The 24446-nt window shown below is 42.4% G+C and overlaps 2 protein-coding genes across 6 annotated transcripts in view; both read right to left on the reverse strand.

Annotated features, from left to right (window-relative positions):
* TBX19 (T-box transcription factor 19) overlaps window positions 1-18736 on the reverse strand; it is a 32984-nt gene extending 14248 nt beyond the window's left edge. For 2 of the 4 annotated variants that reach the window (XM_019283748.3, XM_010396041.4), the window contains exons 1-4: window positions 14122-14287; window positions 6314-6535; window positions 5894-6120; window positions 90-354 (exon numbers count right to left, since the gene is read on the reverse strand). In XM_019283748.3, the coding sequence (XP_019139293.1) occupies window positions 90-354; window positions 5894-6090 (462 nt within the window). In that variant the 5' untranslated portion in view covers window positions 6091-6120; window positions 6314-6535; window positions 14122-14287. The other 2 variants (XM_019283747.3, XM_019283746.3) reach the window with 2 other exon arrangements.
* Window positions 17018-24426, reverse strand: SFT2D2 (SFT2 domain containing 2). 2 transcript variants are annotated; one of them, XM_010396043.3, is made up of 8 exons: window positions 24316-24426; window positions 23917-24003; window positions 23498-23583; window positions 22322-22403; window positions 20251-20286; window positions 20070-20128; window positions 19301-19330; window positions 17018-18684 (listed from the first exon to the last, which is right to left on the reverse strand). In XM_010396043.3, the coding sequence occupies exons 1-8, from the start codon at window positions 24376-24378 to the stop codon at window positions 18645-18647; spliced, it is 483 nt and encodes a 160-aa protein (XP_010394345.1). In that variant the 5' UTR covers window positions 24379-24426; the 3' UTR covers window positions 17018-18644. The 2 variants fall into 2 exon arrangements, with proteins under 2 accessions (XP_010394345.1, XP_010394346.1); XM_010396044.3 differs by lacking the exon at window positions 17018-18684 and adding an exon at window positions 18698-18790.
* Window positions 24427-24446: the final 20 nt, after the last annotated feature.

Consider the following 24446-nt stretch of genomic DNA (forward strand, 5'->3'; position numbering starts at 1 on the left):
ATAATTACATAAATGCACCCTTGATATTTCTTGATTGGTAGGTGCTTGCAATTGAAGCCAAGAGGTGGTGTGGAAGCATCAGGCCATACCTGCCCACTCCCATTGAGCTTGTTGGTAAGTTTGACTTTGCTGAAGGAAATGGCAGCTTTCATCCAATGGGCCCCAAAGTTGGGAGAGTCTGGGTGGATGTAGACACAGCTGTGGTTCGGTGGCTCTGGTTTCCCAGCTGGCACCCATTCTCCATTGACGTACTTCCAGCGGTGGCCATCAGTCGGAGCGAAGTCCAACAGGAAGGAGTACATGGCGTTTGGATCCAAGCCTGACACGCTGATCTTCAAAACAGGGAACATCCGCCTGGCCAAGGAAACAAGAAAGGGGACACCACTGGAAACTGGTCTGGAAAGATTCTCCTCAGTGTTTGTTTCCAGATGCTCACTGACTATTTCAGTATAAAAAAACATCCTCCCTTCCTTCCATCCACTCTTGCCATCAGACCTTGCAGTTGGCAGTTCCTCCAGTAATTTGGTCCCGTACATCCATATTCCCTGACCTCACCAGCTTGACAATGTTCTTTTGCTTTTAGTTCCATCTTACATGCAAGCTCTAAACTTCTATCCAGCCTTCCACCATCTCATGTGTTTAAAACTGAAACCCTGCCTTTGTTAATTTTGGGAAACTGCTCCTTTTGTGCCTAGAGGTCTAATGCCAGCTTTTCTCAATCCCCTTTTACTATTATTTTTTTTTTTCTTTCGTAAAGGAGATTTGCAGGAGCTCACAGTTTGATTTTCAGTGGTTTTCTGTGTGTCCCAGTGCTTGTGATCGATGCCACACAGCTCTGAATTGGCACCTCAGTGCCTGAAAGTCTGCAGCAACAGAGCTAGTAGGGCTCTAACAGATTTGTGGACAGCAGAACAGAGGGGTCTCCCAGAAAAGGTATCCTATTCATTAAGTTTCGTAGCTTTTCAAGGAATACATGCAATTGCTGTTACATATCACCTCTTACATTCTTCTTCCATGAGTAACAGGCCTCCCTGCCCCAGACACCCTCATACTGACCTCTCCTGGCCGCTGCCGTTTCTCCATGCCACATTCTTATGGACTGGCCAATGAATCTTCAAGCTCCTTTTCTCTATGGGTACAGAGAGGGTACACCAAGCCACCAGAGAAATGGCCTGAGGTCCGTGGCCATGGGGCTAAGGTAAGGTAGCTCTCTAGGCTTAGTAGCTGTACAAGACTTCCAAAATACATAAGAAGGGAGCTGAAACTCTAGGCTGTCTCAAAGGACACTGGAAGTCTCTGCCCCTGCAGTCATACTCTCTAGTGACACCCAAATGCAAGTTGCTAACAATTAGTCTCCCATGACATCCCACTCACCTTTCTGGAGACCTCTATAACAGTTTTTGCTGTATGCATTCAGCACCTTCTGCTGACAGGAAAAGACAGAATTTGAGAAATTTGAGATTTTTGATCTAATATTAATACTTGGTGATACAGGGTCAGTGCAGCATTGAGGAAAACACCATAGAATTTGGTTTGGGTTGGAAGGGACCTTAAAGATCATCTTGTCCCAATCCCTGGATTGGTGTCCCCAACACTTTCCACTACACCAGGTTGCTCTAAGCCCCATTTAATCTGGCCTTGAACACATCCAGGGATGAGGCATCTACAACTTCTCTGGGCAGTGCCTCACCACCCCTTGTATCACTCCATGCCCTTGTAAAAAGTTCCTCTCCAGCTCTCTTGTAGCCCCCTTTAGGTACTGGGAGGCTGCTATAAGGTCAGTCTCCTCTCCAGGCTGAACGGCTGCAACTATCTCAGCTTTTCCTACAGACTTGCTCCAAGGGGTTGATGTCCTTCCTGTGCTGGAGAATGCAGCACTCCAGGTGGGTCTCACCAGAGCGGAGCAGAGGGTGAGAATCCCCTCACTCCCCTGCTGGCCACTCTGCTTTGGATGCAGCCCAGGATGCATTTGGCTTTCTGGGCTGCCAGTGCACGTTGCTGGCTCATGTTGTGCTTCTTGTCCACCAACACTCCTGAGTCCTTGTTCTCAGGGCTGCTCTGAACCCGTTCTCCACCCAGCCTGTATTTTAAGTTCACTTTATGAGGTTTGCACAGGCCCTGCTCTGAAGCCTGTCCAGATCCCTCTAGATGACATCCCTGCCCTCCACTTGTCAACCAGAACACAGCTGGGGGTTGCTGGCAAACTTCCTAAGGGTGTGAAGGGTGTACCCCTGTCACCAACAAAGGCATTGAAAAGCTCTAGTCCCAGTACTGACCCCTGAGGAACAGCACTCCTCCCTGGTCTCCAAGGTACTGTGAACCATGATGTTTCTAATTAAATAGATGCTTAGTCAAGGATTTATATGCTGCACATGTCTTTCTGATCAGGATGCACCAGCTACCAAACTGGGATGTGATAAAAAGTATGGATGCATTGCTCTTTCCAATGCTTACATCTCCCCCAGTCGATGTTCAAAGTAACACATTTAGATACATAGCTGAAATTGAATTAGAGGGGAAAATTAATCCACATGAAAATTTAATTTCACTAGATTTCTCAGAGCTGTTTGTGTTACACGCAGATTGTTAATTCCTCTGCCCACAATACAGGCAAGCTGCTCTGCCTTTCTATTTGAGAGACTCAAGTTTATCCCCAAAGGACCCAAAGACCAATTCCAGAAGAGAATGCAGTCACCATCAATTTTAACCTCCTGTAGCACTAAGATTAGAGCACTTCCCTGTGTTACCCGGCTTCAATCCCAGTTAATCTCTGCCTCGCTTGGACCAGCATGTTTTGACTGTACAGACTCTAATGATGGAAAGCTCACCACCTAACTTGTTCTGCTGATTAAGTGGCTTTACTGTTAAAATCTGACTTTTAGCATGGCAAATTGTGATTTCTCCAAATTTGTTTGTCAGAACGTTTGTGTCAATGATCAGGTAGGTGTACACGTGACCTCTACTGCTGCAATAGCTGAGCACTTCAGCCTCTTCAATTTATTTAGAGCAAATCTGCTACAATTACTCCACAGTACAGACCTTGAGTGGGAAGATGTTTGATATCAAACTTGAACGTGCAGTAACCAGTTAAGTTGCTTTAGCGTTTAAGCCTGGAAAGGGCTTCTTTGCCCCACTCATGGCTGCCTGCACTGATCCCCTATGGATTCTCCCCATACACAGAGAGGAACAGTGGCACCTTCCTGTCTCCAGGCAATAACAGGGATTGCGAAGTCTCAGGATAGTGCCTAGCTAATATGGTATAAACACTGAGAGAGAAAACCTACTCAGTCAGATAACAGTACATTTGATATTGAAGTGTCAATTGAATACAATAAGTCTGAGTAAAATAGGAGATGGTTTCCACCGTATCAGCTGCACCCATTGGGACGTATTTTGTGATACAGCACGTGATTTAATTTTAATGATGTCTATCCTGTTCAGAATATATCTATCTCCCCCAGGCATATTGCTAGGCCAGGTGATTATCATAATGAAGTATGATACAGCCACAGAGACATATCTATATATTAACACTGAAGGTGGTTCATCAAACTGTGACATTTTGGGACCCTCGGTACCAATTAGAGATGACTCAGAGCAGATAGAATTGTGCATGCTAGAATTTGACACTTGAGGATCACTAATCAATTACACTTTCATTCTCTGGGATGCTACTGTATCAGGTTTCTGTTTAATTTCTGAGCTTTGCCAATAATGTGTCTGTCCACACCAACTGTTTTCGTTTTCACACACAAAAGTTCAGGCTGGCTCTTCTCTTTCATTGTAGAACACAGTTTTCAAAGCATTCATCTACCCTTCAGCAAGAATGATCTGGTTGTACTTATTTAGCAGAAGCAGAATAAGATCAATATTTTTTCTACTGAGAATCTCTCTGGAGACAGGCACTGAAGAATCCTGAACCTGAGAAAAACTCAGCAGTCATAGGAAATGGTCTCAAGTTGGTCTCCTTTTGAATAGCATAGAGTTGTTCAGAGTGCTTTGCTGCAGGCCACCGTCTGTGTTTTCTCTGTTTTAGTGTGCTGATGTGTTTTTTGATGAAAGATACTTTCAGAAATGCAGAGATCCTTTTTCACAATCTCCGATGCTACAGTAACTATGTTAAAAGGATTAATGCAAATGGCTGTGTGACATACTTCTGCAATTTTTTATTTAGAGATTGCTGTTTGATCATAAAGAACTTATTTCTGTCCCCACTGACATTTCTGGAGATGTCATTGGCTATAAGAAAAGTAGAATCAGGCTGATAAGGAGTGTATAAGCTAAAATTAAAAAATCAGGCAGCTTACACAATGAAATAAGGAGTACCCGGGCACATTCACATAATGAAAGATTCCCTTATCAACACTATAAAAAGATTTTATCTACACACTCACCCTGACATTTCAGAAAGAACTAGTATCACCATGAAATCATGATTTTCATTAGCTGCAAGGAAAGAAACTGAAAAAAACCTGTTGGTATGGTGTGATTCTTTGTACCAATTTAATTAACTAGAGGCAAACCCATCTTACCTCACTTTTAGTCACTTATGCGGCTAAGGAGCCAGTTTAAGCTACTGTACACCAAGTGAAAGTCCACTTAGAAGTCTGCTGTAGCCTAACAGCAGTTTTGAAAGCAATTTAAATGAAGCAGAAGGAGCTTCTCGATATAAAGAGAATCTCGGCAGCAGATTTCTATCAGTATAGGTTATTAGGAGCAATCAGAATGGCAACAGGTACTGTTACACCAAGAGCTGGGTACTTTGGGAAGGTAACTGTTTTCTCCACAGAATCACCTTGCTGAGCCAAAAGAGACTATATTTTTCCTTTTTACTGCTTTCACCTATGTCCCTTATCAAGCTGCAGTCAGCAGTAATTTCATCCACAAATTCTGTTAAATCAAAGTCTGCAAAATTAATGAAAGTCACATCACATGAGTAAATCTTTATCTCCATCTCTTAATTCCTGTCTCCTGGGTGGGTCTCCTGAGAGGTTTCGCAGAAAAAATGTGTGCATGTTGAGGGAGCGGGGGGGGGGGGCGCGGGGGGCGCAGCAGAGGGCTGGCAAGGATACATTAAATAAAAACTTTAGTACCACTGTGCTGGCAAATCTTATTCTGGTAGCTGCTTGTCTGTTATGGTCTGGACTCTGCTGTCAGCCCAGTTCAGAGCAGAACCTCTGTGGAGAGCCTTCTTCAAGCCAGTGCCCGATTCAGAACTGGCATCCTTCTCGCCAGATTTTTCACTCTTTTCCTGTGCCTTTCTGTGTTCCCCAAAGAGTAAGACATGTGATCCATTTATACCACAATATTTTGTCCTCCTAAAACTGTGTAAATCAAGCAATATTCCACACTTGTTTCTAAAGGCATCAGCAACAACTGTGGGACCATGCAATTCAGACTGTACCTGCATACAGAGCACGTAGGGCACAGTTTTATTGCACCCGTTCTGGTACAGACTGCTCGTACAATCTGTTCATACCTGGGAACTGCAGCTGGGGATAACAACATCAATCTGCTTCTGTACAGTAATTTGAAGTGTACAGGTGAGGACTTGCTAATATAGGCTGATGATTATTAGCATAAGAAGTCATTCCAAAGGTTTTGAGAGGTACCATCTATTCCCTTGAAAAAGTTGCCTTTTTGTGAAATCGCAAGTTAGTCAATATATTTTTCCAGCATGTTTCATAGGAGGAATGGTTTGGCAGTGACCAAAAAGAAGCAGGGTCACTCCATCTTGTTCATACGCTGGTTTTAGTGGACTGCAAGGCTGCAGTCCCCTAAAAAGCTCTGGTGTGCAGTTCCCTCAAGTCTGCACACACTGTTTATTATCACAGAGTCTAACCCCCCTGGCTGCCACCTCCACTGAGCCCGCAGCACTGTGCAGATCACTCACCTGCCATTCTTGGTCACGATCATCTCATTAGTGACTTCCCTGAATCTCTGCCAGAGCGTCGCATCCTCCAAGACAACCTGGAGCTGTTTCTCCGTGGGGTCGCCTTTGTCTCTCCCAGCCCGGAGTTCGCTCTCCACTACGCTGAGGAGCCTGGAGACGGTGCAGTCGCTGGGCTTTTTGCAGCCCAGGTCTGCCATGACGGCTTTACTGTCAGAAACTTCAGGTAGCTGTTGAAAAGACAAAAATAATAAGCTAAATAAAAAAAGAAGTCAGATCATTGGGCACCGTCTGGCGAACGTGCTCTCCTCTCTCTTTTGCCACTGCCTAGCTCTTTCCCCTGATGTCCCAATGGGCAGTGACACCAGTGTGTGGAGGTTTACGCACACGCTCCACACAAAAAGAGGACTACCTCCTAATTACCTGTTAGACAGTCAGGTGGGTGGCAGGCTGATGACTCAATTGGCTGCCTTGAAAGAAGAGTCCTCCATCCAAATTAGCATGCTTTTATCTTTTTTCAACCTGAAGTGGGTCTAATTGTTCTGCTTGAGAACCAGGTTTCCATTAATGAAAATTGTTTCATTTCCAGACTGAAACAATGCATGGAAATTGCATTCACACTGGTGCGGACTCTAACTGAAGGAGCTGGGAAGAGTCAAGATAGTTAAGATAGAGAAGGTTGTCTTAAAATATTTTCACCAGGAATGTTGCATAAATGCATTAACCTCATTCTTCTATGTTCCTAAATCAAAATATAATAGTAAGAGACCCTTCTGCACTGAGGTTGCAATGCACAAGGAGAAGGTAGCATCCCTACACTCCACTGTTGATGGGTATTGTGTCCATCACTTGGTCCCACCGTCATTCACAAAATCCCTGCTGCACCTTACAGGTGGCAGAACTCCCCTCTGGCTGTGTTTCCACAGACAGACTGCACATTTCTGGGGCTGGTATCAGCTCAACCGCCTGAGGCCTGGCACTGCTGACCGACTCAAGGTCCATCTCATACAAAAGCTCCCTCAGCATCCCTCTCACCTCATGCTGAGACCTTCTCTGACAAGCCTAATCCAACAACACATGCCCTCCACAAAGAAGCTGCCATTTTACAGAGGACTCCAACAATGTCAGCATTCAGCCAAGGGTATGAGAAATGTGGCTTCAGTCCCCTGCTGGAGGGTTAAGTGAGGACCCCATGAACAACAGTGACCTGTAAACACTGGGCTTTGGTATATAACAAGTGTTTGAGCCCCTAACTTCTCCTGATACATCCATCTCTGATAGTGTCTTCGAAAATTCTGGTCTGTTGGACATGAGATACTCAGGGTCTTGATTATGAAAATGTAGTGCTAGAGGTCACTTTTAGAGAAATACATTTTCTGTCTGCTTATTGGGAACTTTGCAGTCTTTCAATTCAATAGTCCCTATTGAATTTCTGTGTTTCTGTCTCTTTTAGAAAGACAAAATGACTTGGTGGATCACTGCTGGGATTTTTACAGACAAGAAAGAGTATGGCAGACTTTATAAAACAGAATTTAAGTTAAATCCATCACTGATCAAGGCTAAACAAAAAAACCTGAGAGTTACCATCCACCTAAACAGCAATGGCCAGAGCTTGACAGCACCTTATTGGCACTCTTCCAACCCAAATCATCCTATGATTCTATGCTCCTTTCAAACTTCACACTCTGACACCTCTTCCCCCTCTTCTTTTTTAATTGTCAACTCATAACAAAAGTACTTAGATTATTTTATAAGTAAACTCAGGTTGTGAGTTACATTAGCAGGTGTCAAATAGCAACTTCTAGATGATAAACAGCCCACTCTCACTGCTGAACAACTAAAGAATGTACTTTAAAATCTATAGGATAATTAGATACCTCGAAGGGTACCACTTTACATTTGGAAAAATAATTGCATCTTAAGTATGCTGGTGTAAAGGGAATATGTTTATGTTTGGGTTCCCCTTTCCAAATACTCAGAAGAGAGAGAAGCTACTACTGTAGTTTTTCCCTGCACGTGCTCAAATGGCATAGGAAATGCATAGGATACTATATGAGACAGTGTTTAATTTTATTACATTACAAATGCAAATAGACAGAGAAATTGGAGCTGGTTGAAGTGCTGTGTATTTCAATTCCATATCTTCAGGTTTTCAGTCAGTTCTAAAACAGATACATGTTATTTTGGGATTTTTTTTAGCTGAAGCCCTCTTTCCATCCAGCTTTTTAAGATATAGTTGCTCAGAAATCAGGAGATTCAAAGTTGAGGCAAGTAAAGAGACAACATATCATAAAAGTAATAATATGCCAGTAGTTACACACAGTTCTTTCAATAGACAAATAAAAAGAGAAGCCTGGCCTTTCAGAAGTACTCACTGCCCGTCTCTCCTACAGGTCTTCAAGTGGAGTGATACTGGATTATAGCCTCCAAAAATCAGATCCAATCTACCTTCCTCAAGATGCTTAGAACTTAAAAGAAACAGAAAGCATGCACAAAAGTAACAACAGTTCCCGTTGGTAGAAGGGTTTCCAAACAAGGAAGTGAAACTCTCACCAGCAGACACTGGTGCATCACTAGAGGTAGAGAATATGCTCAGCAAAGATGGATTGGAAATGGAGGCTGCCACAAAGCAAGAGAAAGGGAGGTCCTGCTTGGAGTGCACTGCTTGCCCAAAGCACTCCTGGGACTGAGCTGTAGAGAAGGAAGGGTGTATGGAGGGAGTGGATAATGACCTGTTCCAGTAATAGGTTGGGAAGAGAGTCAATAAAACTGGATTTTCTACTAGCATCCCTAAGGGAGAAGCATGAATGTGTTTACTTTGGAGTGTCATACTGGAACTTGTGTCCTGCACAGCAATAAAACACCCTTTCAGATCCCAGAAGTAGGTAACACTTGTGTGCTTACGGTTATCACTCATACAAGGTGCCTGATGCTTGAAAGCCTAGTGTCCAGAGGAAAAAATAAACCACAAATCTAACAACGTAAAATACCTGACTTTCAAACAGTTTGAATTTTAGTAACTATGTTACCATGGCTCAGGATGCCTGAAACCACAACATTTTCCAAAATGAGAGTAGTTACCTGTGGTTGGTTAGTGGGAACAGCCCAATTACTATTTTCAGCATGGGGAAGGGTGTTTCAGCTCTAAGAGTTCAGCCTGAGAGCAATTTGTGATGTATGTAGCAGGAAGGCACAGTTCATCACTGACAAATCTTTCCAACCAAAAAGAATTAGCCTAAGGAATAACAAGTTTGCATGCATGCAAGCACATGATCAGCTGAATGTACTTGGACCTGAGATTTTGCTTTAAAATACACATCCAGATTCCATCAATCAGGCTTCCTTGAGTTGTGCACTGTGTCTGTGTCACACAGCTTCCATAGGAGAGGGCTGCAGAACAGAAACCGGATAGATTCAGAGTCACAGTTATTTGTTTATTGTTGGCTTTTCATTTAACAAAAATATTATGTGTGGAAATTTATTTTGAACATTTAGCCTGTTTTAGGAGAAGTAAGAGACATCCTCTAATCTTTTGTCCCTCCGTTCACCTAAATAACAACTTGGAATGCTTTCCAAACAACCCTTCTTTCTCCTACTTTCTTGCAAGATTAATTTTTCCAAGTCTACAGGTGCTGAAACTGAGGCACAAACAGATTAATGCCACTGGCTGTAGGTATTGCCAGGACACCCAGAACAATCCATTCTCAGATGTGGGTTATTTCTTGGGCTGGAAGTTAAAGCTCCTTGAACCTGACATTTGAAGAAAAGGTAGCTGGACTTACAGAGGAGTACAGTAGGTACTCCTGATGACTCATGGCCAGTGTCACTGCAAGTGGGACACACACAGGACAGAAGACTGTTCACTGCCCTTCTTGCACTTGTCATCCATTTAATTAGACAAGCAAATCAGCAGGGGCAGCAGAAGGAACAGAAAATGCCCCTACAAAACCCACAATGGTGTAATCTTTCCCTGAAACCCAGCTGGGTACTTTCAAGCAGGGATCAGACTCCTTGTGGCTCATAGCCAGTCAGAACTAGCTCAAAATGCAAGCACAACACAATAATCTCCAATTTACTAATAAGAATTTAGTAACTCATATTTTAAATGAAGCAATGAGGACTGGGGAGAGCAGTGAAAGAACAGTCAGAACAATCCTGCAATACTTACCGGATTTTACTCCCCAAGCTACAGCAGGAAAAAGCTAGGGGTTATTTTTGACTTTCTAATTAAGCTTGTTCTTAAATGCTCCCGGCCACCAGCTGGTGGGGTACACAGAAAGAAAGAAAAAAATAACCCAAACAAGAAAAAAGGTAATTAAAGAGCCCTTTCTTGCCTTGACATTGGATAGCTGTTTTTTGGCCTTTAGCTGCATGTTTCCAAATAGAAGGCAGCCCTTCATCATCAGATGAAATTGCAGAAAGTAAGACTCACTCTTTCCATCTCCAAAGCTCCCACTGCAGCATTCAACTAACCCCGCTCTGAACACTGAGTCCCAACAACACAGGGAAATGTAACCTCCATCACCATGACACTCCCAGGAAATCAACACCTATCAGCTACCACGGAATAATTAAGAAAGGATAAAAAGACAGCTGCTTTCCTTCTGTTTTTTAATCACGTATTCAGCCCCTTAAGAGATTGCTAGGCTAGAAGAGACTTAAAGAAGATTAGCCTTTGCATTAATGTCAGGGTGAGGGGACAGTGCCAGTAACTTCCATCGGGTATGTTTTTAGCAGCAAGGCAGGCAGCTTGTTCAAGTGGTACCTCCCTGTCTGGTGTTATAACTGAGATTAATTCCGAGCCCAGAGAGCAGGGAAGGCTTTCCACAGCAGTCTTTCTGCTTTTTAAAAAGAGAAGGAAAAAAAAGAAAACAAACCCAAAGAAAAAACCTAACGTAGCGTGATGGGTTGACCCCGGATGGGTGTCAGGTACCCACCAAAGCTGCTCTGTCTCTCCCCTCCTCAGGCTCATGGGTTGAAATAAGGACAGGGAGAGATCACTCACGAGTTACCATCATGGGCAAAACAAGCTTGACTTGGGGAAATTAGTTTAATTTATTACCAATCAAAACTGAGTAAGCTAATAAGAAATAAAACCAAATGTTAAAACATCTTTCCTCCACCTCTCATTTCTTCCCAGGCCTAACTTCCCTCCTGATTTTCTCTTCTTCCTCCCTGCCAGCGACCTTCTCAGGGGAAGGGCTCCTCACACTCTTCCCCTGCTCCAGCATAGGACCCCTCCCATGGAAAGCAGTCCTCTATGAATTTCTCCACCAGTCCTTGCCCCAGCCTGCAGTTTTTCACATACTGCTCTAGTGTGGGTCATTTCCATGGGCTGCAATCCTTCAGGAACAGGCTGCTCCAGTGTGGGTCCTCTGCAGGGTCACAAGTCCCACCAGCAAACCTGCTCCATTGTGGACTCCTCTGTCCAGGAGTCTGCTCCAGCTTGGGCTTCCCAAAAAGTCACACCCTCCTATGGGCATCCATCTGCTCTGGCATGGGGTCCTGCACCAGCTGCAGGTGGGTCTCTGCACCCCCACGGGCTGCAGGGGCAGAGCTGCCTCACCATGGTCAGCTCCACAAGTGGCAGGGGAATGTCTGCTCTGGCACCTGGAGCACCTCCTGCCCCTCCTTCTCCACTGACCTTGGTGCCCGCAGAGCTGTTCCTCTCACAAATTCTGTCCCACCTCTTTGGCTGCATTAGTGCAAGGTTTTTTTTCTCCTCAAATACATTACCCCAGAGGCACTACCACAGTTGCTGGTGGGCTCAGCCTTGGCCAGCAGTGGGTTCATCTTGGAGTTGGCTGGCCTTGGCTCTGTTAACATATGGGAAGCTTCTGGCAGCTTCTCAGGGAAGCCACCCCTGTAGCCCCCTCACCAAAACGTTGACAGCAAACCAAATATATGTAGTCAGGCTAGTGATAAATGTAACTTAGTTTATTTTAAACAATAATTATACTTTTCCCTAATTCATTTTTTTCTACTTGAAAATCTTCAGTGATGTCTTTAGACATGAATTGTCACCTAGAGGAAGAAACTATTACTGTCCCCATCTTTAAGATCAGAAAATTATAAAAAAAAAGTAGGAGATTCTAAACAAAGCTTTAAGTTCTACTTACAACATCTCAGAACAAAAGTAATACATTGAGTGTTTATTGGGAAACATGCACTTTTGACCTGGATGTGTAGGTTAAAGCTTTCTGCTAACTACGAGGGTTAACAAGTTTCAAGTGTAACTCCTATGAAGCAGTTGATTCTCTCAAAAGCAGTGAGCCTCACACATCCTGTTACACACAACCAGAAACCACAGGAGTACATGCCTGTGAAAACAAAATATTTTGTTTTCACACCACATATTGTACCAGAGAATGGTTTGGGTTGGAAGGGACCTTCAAGATCATCTCGTTCCAGCCCCCCTCCCATGGGCAGGGACACCTTCTGCTAGTCCAGGTTGCTCAGAGCCCCATCCAGCCTGGCCTTGAACACTTCCAAGGATGGGGCATCAAGAGCATCTCTGGGCAACCTGTGCCAGTGCCTCAGTACTCGCACAGTAAAGGATTTCTTCCTAATCTTTAATTCAAACTTCCCCTCTTCAGTTTGAAGCCATCCACCCTTGTCCTCTGACTATGTGCCCTTGTATAAAGCCCCTCTCCAGCTTTCAGTACTTCCCCAGCTTTCAGGGCATGACAGCCCTTCAGAGCTGCAATGAAATCACGCTGACTACATGATACTTTCATTGTACCATTTTTACACTACACCCATGTTGCTCCACACTTATTCCCACAGAGGTTTGAAAGCACGAATTCTTGGGAATAACTTCTCTTAGAGATGCCACAAGGGAACGCAAGAGAAACTTAAAAGGGTTTCAACCAGGCTAACTTAAAATAGAAATCCCAAAGATTGGCAGCTGAGATAGACTATTCCATCTCTAATTCATCAGCAGCTTTTTTCTGAAAAGTGAGAAAATCAGAATTTTTTCTCTTTAGGAATTTTCAGCTGGGCAGTTACAAGCCTGTACCCCCACATGTATTGCAACCAAGGCTGAGCTTAGTAGGAAAGGTACAAGCAAGGGATAGAAATTCCTATCAACCCCCATCTTTGAATCGCTCACATCCATGAAATTTGCAACCTTCTCTTGCAAATCAGACACTGGGGAAGGAGAAAGGAAAGGGGCAGACATTACAGCAGCTTCCCAAGAGCCTTGTCACTGAATTTGAATGCTGGTAACTTTGAATGCAAGGTAATGGGATTCAGGGAGTAGATGCTGTAGCACAAGCCTTTCAAAGCATTTCTAAGGAGCAAAGTCATTCATCAACAGAATGCATTTTACAGCAGCTGATCACTGTTTAGGGATTCCAAATGAAGATTTCACTTCTTTTTTAACCATTCAGGTATTAAGATGTCAGCATGAGAATGAAGTGGCAAAGTTCAACAGCTTTGTTGTTATGCAGGAGGTTGTTAGGCAAGCAAAATACCTCTAAACTATTAGACATGGAAAGGATTTATTGCCCTTTGAGGAATCACAGTTGTCTTGATATGACACAGATGTATCCAGCTTTCCTGACACTCCTGGGACACTCTACCCTTTTCAAAAAGATAAAATGCAAACCCCTAGGTTTCTATACTACAAAAGACAGGCTGCTGCTTGTATTCCAAACACAACTTTGGAGTTTCCTGTAGGATAGAAATTTCAGTTGAGTCAGCTGCAAGACAGAGCTTGCAATCAAAAAAACAAGAAAAGAAAGGTAATTGAAAACATAATGCAGTCTCCCATAGCACACAAGTCTCACCACCACCCTTGCAGACAGGAAAAAAAACCACCTGCCTGTCAATTAGGAGAAAGTGTAACAAACCCTGAACAGCCTGATGCACACACAGCTTGATATGCTGCCAAGGAATATTAAACCACAGCAACTCTTTGGATTCATATTAGGCACACACTTAAACAGACCAGCTTTTTGAAAGTTAAAAAAAATTAAAATAATTGCCTCTATTTATTTTTAACACACATTCATAAATCATTGATATTTTGCTTCATTTACATTTTATTGAGTGTACATCAGCACTCAGAGCATGTTGATTTCAGAAGCATGTTGCTTCCTGGTATCTCTGCTGACAGAATAGCACCAGGCATTACTTTCTCTGTAGCATGGACTAAGGATAGCTTGTTGGCATGTCTATATTGACTCTTGAGGTAAATAAATATGAAGCAACAAAAGCATTATCCTCACCTTAACTCCAGTCATGCCAACGAGTTGTCTAGGTGCCTGCGACTGCTGGGTGAAGCTGCTGCAAAAGACTGGTGACACAAGGACTCCCCCCAGCAGTACATGTTGTGTGCACAGCAAAGGAAGTGAGGACAGGACAATAACTTTAAAGAAAAACAAATACACAGAAGAAAACAAACCTCCCACAGCAACTTCAGCATCATCTGGAGAATCAGCATCATTAAAAAAGCTGTAAGTACATTAAGAATATTAACCATAAGAACCATTCATTTAATGCAGGGATAACTTTATTGAAGGAAAAAAACAGCACTTGTAAAGGTTTCACTTCATTAGAGAAAAAGTTGTAAGTCAGAAAAAAGAATATTTATCAAAGTAGAAATCAAACAGTGTAAATACATAGAAAAAGCACATCAGCAAACAGAATCAGTAACAGTACAAAACATTGCAGAGAATTTCTGAGTCTGGTTTTTATTTTACAAAACGATTCCACAGCCGTTCAAAAATTTAGTGCTCACATTACAGCGAGGCACGTGGTTTTAAGAGGATAAACCATTTCTGTGCTTTCTCTCCAAAATGGTCAGTATTTGCCATGGTTGTAAACATCAGTATTTAAGACAAATATGTTTAAATATCCTCCTCCTCCTCAGTGTACAATAGCACAGTGATCTCACTTTCATGAACATGATTAAGGACCAAAACGAAGCAAGAGCCGTTCTCAGAAAGTCGGAGGCACACACAGAGCCCAACACGCTTTCCTTTTTAAAACGTGGTTTCTGAAAAGAATTTCAACTTGTGGCAGAAAATTCGTCCTTGGTTTTTGTAACAGCTCATGAACAATCTTATTACTGTAAATACTAAATGAGATCAAATTGTTAGCATCATCAGTGTAGAATCATTTCAGATAGTACCAGTATTCATAACGGACTTCATCACATAAAACAGAGCAAAACCTTGAAGTAGTGAAAAAAAAAATCCCACATTTCAATGCATAGAGTCCCAGTACTTTGGGAATACATGACTACCACCCTCCCCATTTCCACTTCTACTATAGCTGGAAAGTCAGGTGATCCAGGACATACAAATTTCCTGCTAGAACTGCACACTAAGGCTGCTTGGCTGAGGTTATGTTATCTGTACTGCAAAAAGTAAAAAAAGTGGACAAGTTGGTCAACAGTGAGGCTGGGCAAAAAGCACTTCCTGATAGAACACCAAATCCTACTGAGATGGGCACCCAACATCAAACAAGTTTCCTTAGGGAATTCAGCCTTGAGGTAAGTGCTGTAGGTAACTGAGCAAGGACTTTGGGAAGCAAGGAGCTTTGTGATTTAAACCACAAACTCTCTATTCGCAGCAGAGCGCACACAGCAAACATTCCTGCCCTGAAGGACAGTGAGACAGAAAGCTTCAGAAATGCTCACCGTGCCTCCTGCCAAGCACATAACCAAAGCTGATGATATCAAAATGTAACACAAAGTAGGTTTAATGACCAAAAAAAAAAGTAAAATGGTATAATCTAATTCAGACTGAAAACTACTCAAGAAGGAATATTCATATAGTTTACTCCCTGGTTATGTAAAAATCATATAAAATAAAGTATTCAACAAAGTGGAAATCTCTTTTGCTGTTAAACTTGGCAACAGCCTCAACACAACTACTTAAAAGTAAGAATCTAAAGAGTTTTGTTCTGGGAGAGCTATTTTAAACCAAAACTGCTTGTAGATGAAGCGACAAACCCTGAGTATGTTTCACATGTTGGCAAGAATAAGGCAAATCTCTCCTACTGTCTGATGTCCCCAGGAACAGAATACAACACCAAAGGGCAACATAAACCCCAGTGGCACTCTGGTGATCCTTGTGTCCTTGCCATCTCCCCTTGGCTTCCCTTCCTGTAAGGGCACAATTTCTTAGCCTCATGTGCTGTGCAGTCAAATGAAGATTTGTTCTCTCTTACTGAATAAAAGGCTGTGAATCTGGAATTACAGTCTGAAACTGGTAAGAGAGGGGGAAAGGAAAATAATCATTTATGTGCTATCTATTGGTAGTTTCATAAATTTCCTACTTCTGCGTGGCTGTACTCACAAGAGCCAGCTAAAAGGTTCTAGTTAGCTACTCTGCAAGTTGAAAAACTAACATTCAACATACCCCATTCTATTGTTCTTCCAGAAGAACTGCCAGACAGTCTACCAGAATCCTGCCCAAGCTAGCCAAGGAATAAGCAAAAGGCTTTTACTCCTCCTAATCTGAAGTAACCAAAAAAAGAACCCCAGAAGTCAAATTCCATTATCTTGGCTGCTGAACCTGGAATGATGATCAGGGTTAACATAACCTTGCTGGAGAGGGGAAGGAGAAACAATGTATACTGTACTTGTAGCTTTTCCAGGGTCATTCAGAGATGTTAAAATTAAAGGACTATTGGAATTTAAAAGGCATTAGGGTAGCCTTTCAATTTCCCCTATACAAAGGAATTCTGTAAACATTATCAAAGTCCTAAGAAGAGACTAGCTTAGGTCCTTTGACAGATGTAAATTAGGTTTTGAACTTACTCCCTGATAAAAAAGACATACATCACTTTGGACACTTGTCTTAGATCAGCCAGGGAAAAGAAGTATCAGTTTTCTTTAATTCCCAGTCTCTCTTGGGCATTTAACCAATTCTTTTCAAGAAGAGCAATAGTCAATGTAGTTATTTCAACACTAGCTTCTAAATCCGGGGAGATAAAAAAAGCACCAGGACATAGCACTTGAACCTGTATAATTGATTCATCCCACCATCAGTGCCATCTTTCCAAGGTGGGATTTTCCATTCAAATGTCTTTGCAACAGTAATTCTGGACACCTGGAATCCACAGAACACTCGTCAAAATCTCCCTTTCATACCATCTGCAAAAGGGAATCTTTAATTTTTTTTTAGAGGATCCTAACAGCTGGATGGTACTGAGCTTTATAAATTATCAGGACACTTCAATTAAAAATTTTGGATTAACTAAATTCTTATTAACTTTCTGGAAGCCACAGAACTATTTGCCTTCACTGTGAGCTTATACTGTACTGCCAAATAGATCTAAGTTTTTCCTACATTAAAATCTTTGTGGTACAAGTCAGGGATACACTTGCCATGCAAAACCAATGTTCTTAAACAACTAAACTCTTGGTAGACTGAGGAAGAGATGCTTCAGTTCCCACTAGAATGCACTGGATAATCATCATCCAGCAAGACAGTTTGGTAAAAGGAAAGGGGAAAGCAGTTAAACAGTACCTCACACAGCAAAAGCAGGAATCTGTGCTCAGATATGAAACTGACCACTGCAATGCTGTGGGAGTAAAAGATTATATGTAGCTCAGAAGATAAAGAGAGCGCAGAGTGGCCTTGGAATTTGGATACTGATGGCTCAGCATTTGCCTGGAGCTGGCAGCAGGATTGCTACAAACTCTCCTTGCTACGACAGGCAATAGAATATTGTGCTTTCTCCTCTGTGCAGAGAAATTCACTGGGGTGTGCAAGAGTTTTACCAGAAACAAAACTGATTCCACTTACAAAGAAACAAAGAGAAATGTTAGAGTTTTAACTTATTTACAAGTTCAGAAGAAAATGTCTTCTCCCTGACCCAGGCTGCTTAAAACAATAGCTCACTTCCACCTTATGACAGTTTGTCCTTTAAGAAAGGATATACATAAATTCCTTTATTGCTTGCCTACCATGCCCTTTGCATTGTTCTCATGCTACAGCTGGAGGAGAAGAGAAGCACCTCACTTCATGTGAAAAATGTCAGCTTCCTACTTTGTAACCATGAGCTGTAAGCAAGGAGAAGAACTCAGGTTCCTGGTGGCTGAAAACATCAATGAACCTTATTTTACAAGTGCTTTTCCTACAACAACAAGTTTTTACAGAGGAAAATGTCCCTTTCCTTGTTTAAGGAAACACTATCAGTATAGACTGAGAATTAAATACTTCATTACAGATGCAAACATCTCATGGTTAGTCCACAACAGTGTTTGACTTTCAAATTACATCCTTTAGAAGTCTCATAAAACCTAAGATTTTGCAAGAGAGACAAGAAAAGAAAGAATACCAATATTCCATTATCCAAGGCAAACAGTGCAAAGATTAAGTGACATAAGGCTATTTAAAAAAATCCCAAGTTGTTGGTAAGAAATCAATTTTCAACTCTAGAACTGGCACAGTCCCATCAGAGCCAAGGTCTTCATTTTACACACTTCACGTATTACTTTGAAACTTTTGCGAAACCAAATGCACAAATTCATGCAAGAATTACCATAACAAACTGTGGATCTCTGCCCAGTTCTTCTGCCAGACTGAATTTCATTTGATCACAAGCCCCCTGTCCCACAGACACCATTGCTTACCAACCCAAGCAATTGCAGACGCTGGGTGTAACACAAGGAGCTTCTAACAAGCAGCTGAAAGGCACATGTTCAAGACAGAAGTAGGAAACTACACAACACAGTGATCTCAACACAGTTCTACCTAGAGCTTCCTAGAACTTTGTGAGGCATCCAGAATTCCTGTTAGGACAGACAGACTGAAACACATTTCTTCACAGCATCCCTACAGGCAGGAGAAAGAAAAAGAGTCAGACTCACCTCAGTTATGTTATTTGATAAGAGGCATTCCATGCTGCTATCACACTGACACTGAGGACTGTAGAGATCAGCTGACCATGTATTAATTGCATTAGTATGATTTGCATGACTACACAAATGCCTTAGAGACAAGCAGGTCTGCTCAGTGCTCACCTGCTGTGGAGGTGGCACCTGCAAGGCTGCACTGAGGCAGTGCACTGGAGAAGGGTGGGGCGATGGGGCAGGAGAGAGAACTGTGTGCTCACACAGAACAGGGCTCACAGGGGAGAACAGGACAAAAGCGACACAGAAGAATACACTTGTCTAGCAGCATTTTGGACAACACTTAGGCATTCCAAAGGCAAGCCTTATGCTCAGCATTTGGTCAGCAGGCTTACATATCTCTAGGGAAGCCCTCTTGTTTTTTTCATTTGTGTTCTCCCACTAGAGAAGATGCTTATTTTCATTTTCAGATTTAACTACTTGTATTTCCTGCACCATGGAAAACCTTCTAAAGCCACACATTACAATGGCTCTCTAAACTAACCTTCTGTATGATTAAACCTCAAAATTACAAAGAGTAAGAGAGTAGGAAAGTTTACCTTGCATATGGTATGAAGGAAATGCTGTACCTAGGAAGAAAAATTTGAAAGTTACTTTTCATGTCAGATTTTATTAGAGTCACAAACAAGAGCAACCCCTCTGATACGCTAAACTGCAAGTTACACAACCAAAATGAAGCTTTGAGTTTGTGAGTAACAGGAAGGAGTATCCTTGCAAGCCATCTTAGCCCAGCCAGGGTATGAAACACTATGGCCAAATAGAGGGGGATGTTGTGAAAGCATTTTAAACACAGCTCTCCTGCATCTGGTATTCTTCATGCTCCAACACCTACAGGTAGGCAAGATTACTGCTGAGGGCTGGCTAGGTATCCATATCAGTTTGTACACTCCTTTGGTGACCTTGCACAGGCCATATGTTAACATGAAGAACATTAACAATTTGATTGGCGTAACTGGGTCTCTGAACAAGACAAATTCAGGAGAGTGTAAAAGAGGAATCCCAGATAGTAGGCAATGAATTGATTTAAAGGGGAAAGAAAAAAAACAAGTTCAGTTCAAGCTCAGAGAAACCAAAGGAACTTCCTCTAGAAATGGAGCCCTGAGCTCTGCCTCCAAAGCCTCTGCAGTGGTGTGAGAGACCAAGAATTGGGAACAGGTCAGCTCCTCACTGATGCATTGTCTTGAATCTAAGGGATTGACAAGGTAAAAATTTTCCTTCCCTCTAACTCCAGGTCAAAATCCACTCACAATTCAGCTACTGATGTCAGGTGCAACAGAAAGTGGAGTGTGTAGAAAGGAAATCACTCACCATGCCATGGCAAAAAACTGTAAGATGCAGAAAAGCAGCGCGAGTCCCGCCTTACGCCACTGGAGGGGAGAGGAGAGAGGAAGAAACACAGCAGAGAAAACAGTGTAAGAATCTTACTTTTAAAATATACTCCAGTTATATTAGCTCCAGTTAGATAAACATACGGGACTCCAGTACTCACCCAGAAAGCAGAACACAGTGTTAGTATGAGGCACAACTAGAAGAAAACAAATTATTTAAATTAAAAATAGAAACAACTCCAGCTTCTATAGACATTGCAACGCTGTAATGGGGTCCTTCACAGAGACAGAAATGAATTACATCATTTCACAGTTTTATTCAATCCTGCATTGTAAGAGCTCCTTGTATTTAAAATGTTCTTGCTATTACACTTTTGAAGTGAATTAAAGCAATGAGGAAGTATCAGCCTGGTATCCCCAGAAAATGATTTTACGGCTGCAAAGGAACAAGAGGAAGAGATTCCTGCAGTTCTTTTGCAGGTCACTACTCCATCCCACACACTTCTTGGTGTCATAGGCACACACCACATTTCATCATTTTGCATAAGTAAGACTTTTCAAATACTTTTCAGTTACCAGTCTTAGTCCTTCTGCTCCTGCACAGTTCCTGATGATTACATGGTTACCCTGGGGTTGAAGTTATGCCATTACTTAAAAGCTCACCAATTAAAACTATGCTACACTTTCAAGAACTTTGGGCTATTGCTCAGTAGCTCTCCTGTGTACATATTCAAGTAAGGCACAGTCATTTAACCCAGCACTTTTTCTGTTTTCAGAGTTGCACTGTGTCTTTCTTTCTTTACTACAGGTAAAATCTTGGGGGGTAGTAGGATATTGTGGATTATTTTTCTGCTTTAACCCTCACTTTTAAGAGAAGCCTCCCATTAGTTTTAATTTTCAGTTTAAGACATGACTGCTCATTTATCTATGATAGAGGCTGATAATTCATGTTGCTTTATCAACATCTAACAGCCTTTAGATACACATGGACCATTGTGCTACTGGAGCTTATAATGTGTATTTTTCTGCTAGAATGGAAAAAAAAATACAGTACTGTATATTCAGACGCTGAGACATGCATTGCCAAAGAAGTCACACAGTTGAGCTCAACCAGGAGTCCTGACAATAAATGCAGTTCTTCCATTAGTTTTAAGGTGGTGGTTTGTATATTGGTCTAAATACTGCATCATACATCTAATGACTGGCTTTATCCCAGTGAACAACATTCCAGGAATTCTCCTGACTCCGGGTATCCTGAATGCATACAAACACAGATACACCATACAGTAGCTTCTTGCTTGGATCTGCAAGCATACACAGTCAATTTCTCAAGCTCTGCAGCACCTCTGGATGTGTAAAGAGAAATTAGGAAGTGCTGATGCCAAGCAAACACTCTGAAGACATTCAGACTGGACACAGGAGTTTCATGCAAGTTAAACCACCTTTCATGTTTTTGACTTGCCAGGAGAAAATGGGAAAGTTGCAGAATCAAAAAAACCCATGCACTTTAAAGAAGAGTCAGTCTGAAACTTAGCAGCAACTTTCAGACACAGAAACACACACAGCACAAGGGTTGCTATAATTTCCATCTTCTGAGAATAAAATAATTCCAATAGTGACCCCACTGAATGCTGAATTTTCAATTTCATTCTGTCATACAAGTTTCAAAACCTGAAGCTATCAACCAGCTGGGATGATCCCTAATGCAAGGTGACCAAGGCACAGAGTTTCCCCAGCTGCTTTGTCACAAAGAGATGATTTTATCAAGGTAGAAATACCTACACAGCTCTTTCAAGGCCATCAGACAGAATATAAAAAGACAAAATTATGCAAAATAACATATCTAGCAACATCCATAGGACAACTTTTAGAAAACTAGTTTCCCATCGTTCATTTCTTAGGCAACACATAAATACGATGTTGTGACCTCAAGCACCCTAAAAAAAGCATGTGCATGGTTCACACAGACCAGCCACAGACCCTTAATGCTCATTTAGCAAAACAACCTGGCTTCAGCTCAGTCTTGCCTAACAAAGAGGTGCTTTTCTGGTGCTACGCTTACCTTTCCACTACAGCAGATGTGCAGTGTTTGGTATTTTAAGAAAAGATGAACCAAAAAACCACCCCCAGACACATCCTGAGACATAGCTGGATCACTGGATATGAAAGGACTTCACAATGAAAATTGTTCCCTGGTTTGTGTGAGTTAAAAGCTACTCCTTGGATACTTACTAGCATAACAATAGTAGCAATCAAACGTGTAGGCTCAAACATCCGCTTCAATTGTTTCATTGGTCCCATAAGAAACATAGTGCTGTGAAAAACAAGTCAAGATGAACACGGAAATGAGAGAGGTAAAAGTGAAACTCGGTAAGATGAAATTGTCTGCTGCCATAGGGGCACAAGTACACTGTGTTGTTATGGCAATCAGTGCTGCACAACAAAAGAAATGGGATTATACAATGAGACAAAATTCATTCCCCCTTTTCTTTGTGCAAGGTATTTACAATTTTATTCACACTTGTTCAGTTAAAATTAACATAAGCAGAGCAGAGCTATCAAGTTAGAAGCACAAGGCAAGGTCAGCTCCAATCAGATCATCCTTGACAGATGCTTTTCTAACCTGCTTTTCAAAAATGCTTTTTAAATCTGCATTTCAAGAACACCATCCACAGAGGATCTGCATGAATTGCCAGGTAATCCAGCTCAATTCCTCTACATAAAGGGCTGTTTTCAGGCCTGGATCCATTCTCTGATCCCTTACCAGACCTGCAGCCTCATTTAGAGCCCTGGTGATTGATACTGGATGAATTATACAAGGTGAAAATTTTATCTAAAGTGATATTTCTGCCCCATATACTATATTATTCTACCTTATTAGCATATTACTTCAAATTCCAGTATTTATGCTTTCTAACATCATGCTAAGTTTCCACAATCACAGAAAGTTGGGCCTGTCGCAGAGCATGTAGGGCTTTGCTTCAGGAACCTCAATGGCCATGAAGTCCTACCACATATGCTTGCCCTGACAGACAGACTGCCCCAAATATATTCACCAACACACAGAGAACACTTCCAAATGCAAAATGGTGAAGAATTATTTTTATCTTGGGGAGGAGGAACCAACAAAATCAAAAAACCTCAATGTTTAAAGCACGAGTTTGATTCTTGTTTACTGACGAGCAACATTTACCTTGAATGCATTACTAATAACAGCACACAAAATTAAAATGTTCTTTACTATTTCAGAGCACTACTGAGGAAATGCTATTGTGTAAAATTCAACAAGAAAATTATCTACAAAAGCATATCTTCTCTTGCAAATGCAAGAGTTTCTACCACTTATGCACTATCATTCTGCTTTTGTTTCTCATCTGTATTAGGGAAATGATATATAAAGATTGTTACCTCCCAATAGATGCAATATTCCCCAGAGTATAAAAAACTGCAAAGAGTACCAGCCCTTTCTTTGGTATCCATAGCAGACAACTACCCTAAAAAGGAACGTTTAGAGAGAAAGGAGGGAAAAATTAACAGGCTTTAAATTGAAACAATATATATATAAACTATATATATATATATCTCCACGAAGTGTCACATCACAAAAGAAATCTTAGGAAAACTTAAAGCCAAACTGCAGAATCACACATACAAAAGTAAATCGCATTTATTGGCATTCTTGTTAAGAGTCAGCGTATTGCGTATAACTGGAACAGTCAGACGTCTCCGCAGAGACTCGGAAAAATCAAGCAACAGCACAGAGCAAGGCTGTAATTATCTGGGCTCCTGACACTCAGATATTGGGGAGATCTGAAAAAAGTCCTTACCAAGATCGAGCACAGGCATCCAATCGCAAAACACGCAATGAAGCCTTTCACTCGGGTGCCCCAACCTAACGAAGTCGAATCGATAACCTGGAAACGAGGAAAACAAAAGCGAAACTTGTTTACTTGTAGCTCTTGCCTCCTACCAAGCGCGAAAACTTCCTCTCAGATGCTGCGCCGTGTCCTGTTCAGGCACCCTCCCTACGTGTCCCGCGGGAAGCGGGGGATGCCCAGGCACCGGGACGCGCGGGGGAGCACTGGCGGAGCCCACGCGGGACCGCCCGCCCACGCCACCGGCGACTTCTTCGCGGTGGCTGCTCCGCCACCTCGCCGAACACACCGGGAAGGGGTGCCCGGGTCCCCCCGCCCCGGAGCGAGGCAGGAGCGGCAGCGCCGCGCTACCTCAGCCAGGCCGCTCGGCTCCTCCGCGTCGCGGCCGCTCAGCACCCGCTTCAGCTTGTCCATGGCTCCACACCCCGCCCGGCCGGCCGGAGCGCCCTGCCCTTCCCTTCCCCGCTCTTCCCTCCCCTCCC

This window comes from Corvus cornix, chromosome 1 (assembly GCF_000738735.6).
Source record: "Corvus cornix cornix isolate S_Up_H32 chromosome 1, ASM73873v5, whole genome shotgun sequence".
Taxonomy (NCBI): Eukaryota; Metazoa; Chordata; class Aves; order Passeriformes; family Corvidae; genus Corvus; species Corvus cornix.

Bases quoted from the DNA above. Each gene is read 5' to 3' on its own strand.
- SFT2D2 (XM_010396043.3), bottom strand. From the start codon at position 24,378: ATGGACAAGCTGAAGCGGGTGCTGAGCGGCCGCGACGCGGAGGAGCCG. The intron at 24,004-24,315 runs GTAGCGCGGCGC...CCTCGTTTCCAG, and splicing joins AGCCGAGCGGCCTGGCTGAG to GTTATCGATTCGACTTCGTT. The intron at 18,685-19,300 runs GTAAACTTTCCT...TCCTGCCTGTAG, and splicing joins TCCTTCATACCATATGCAAG to GGATGCTGTGAAGAAATGTG.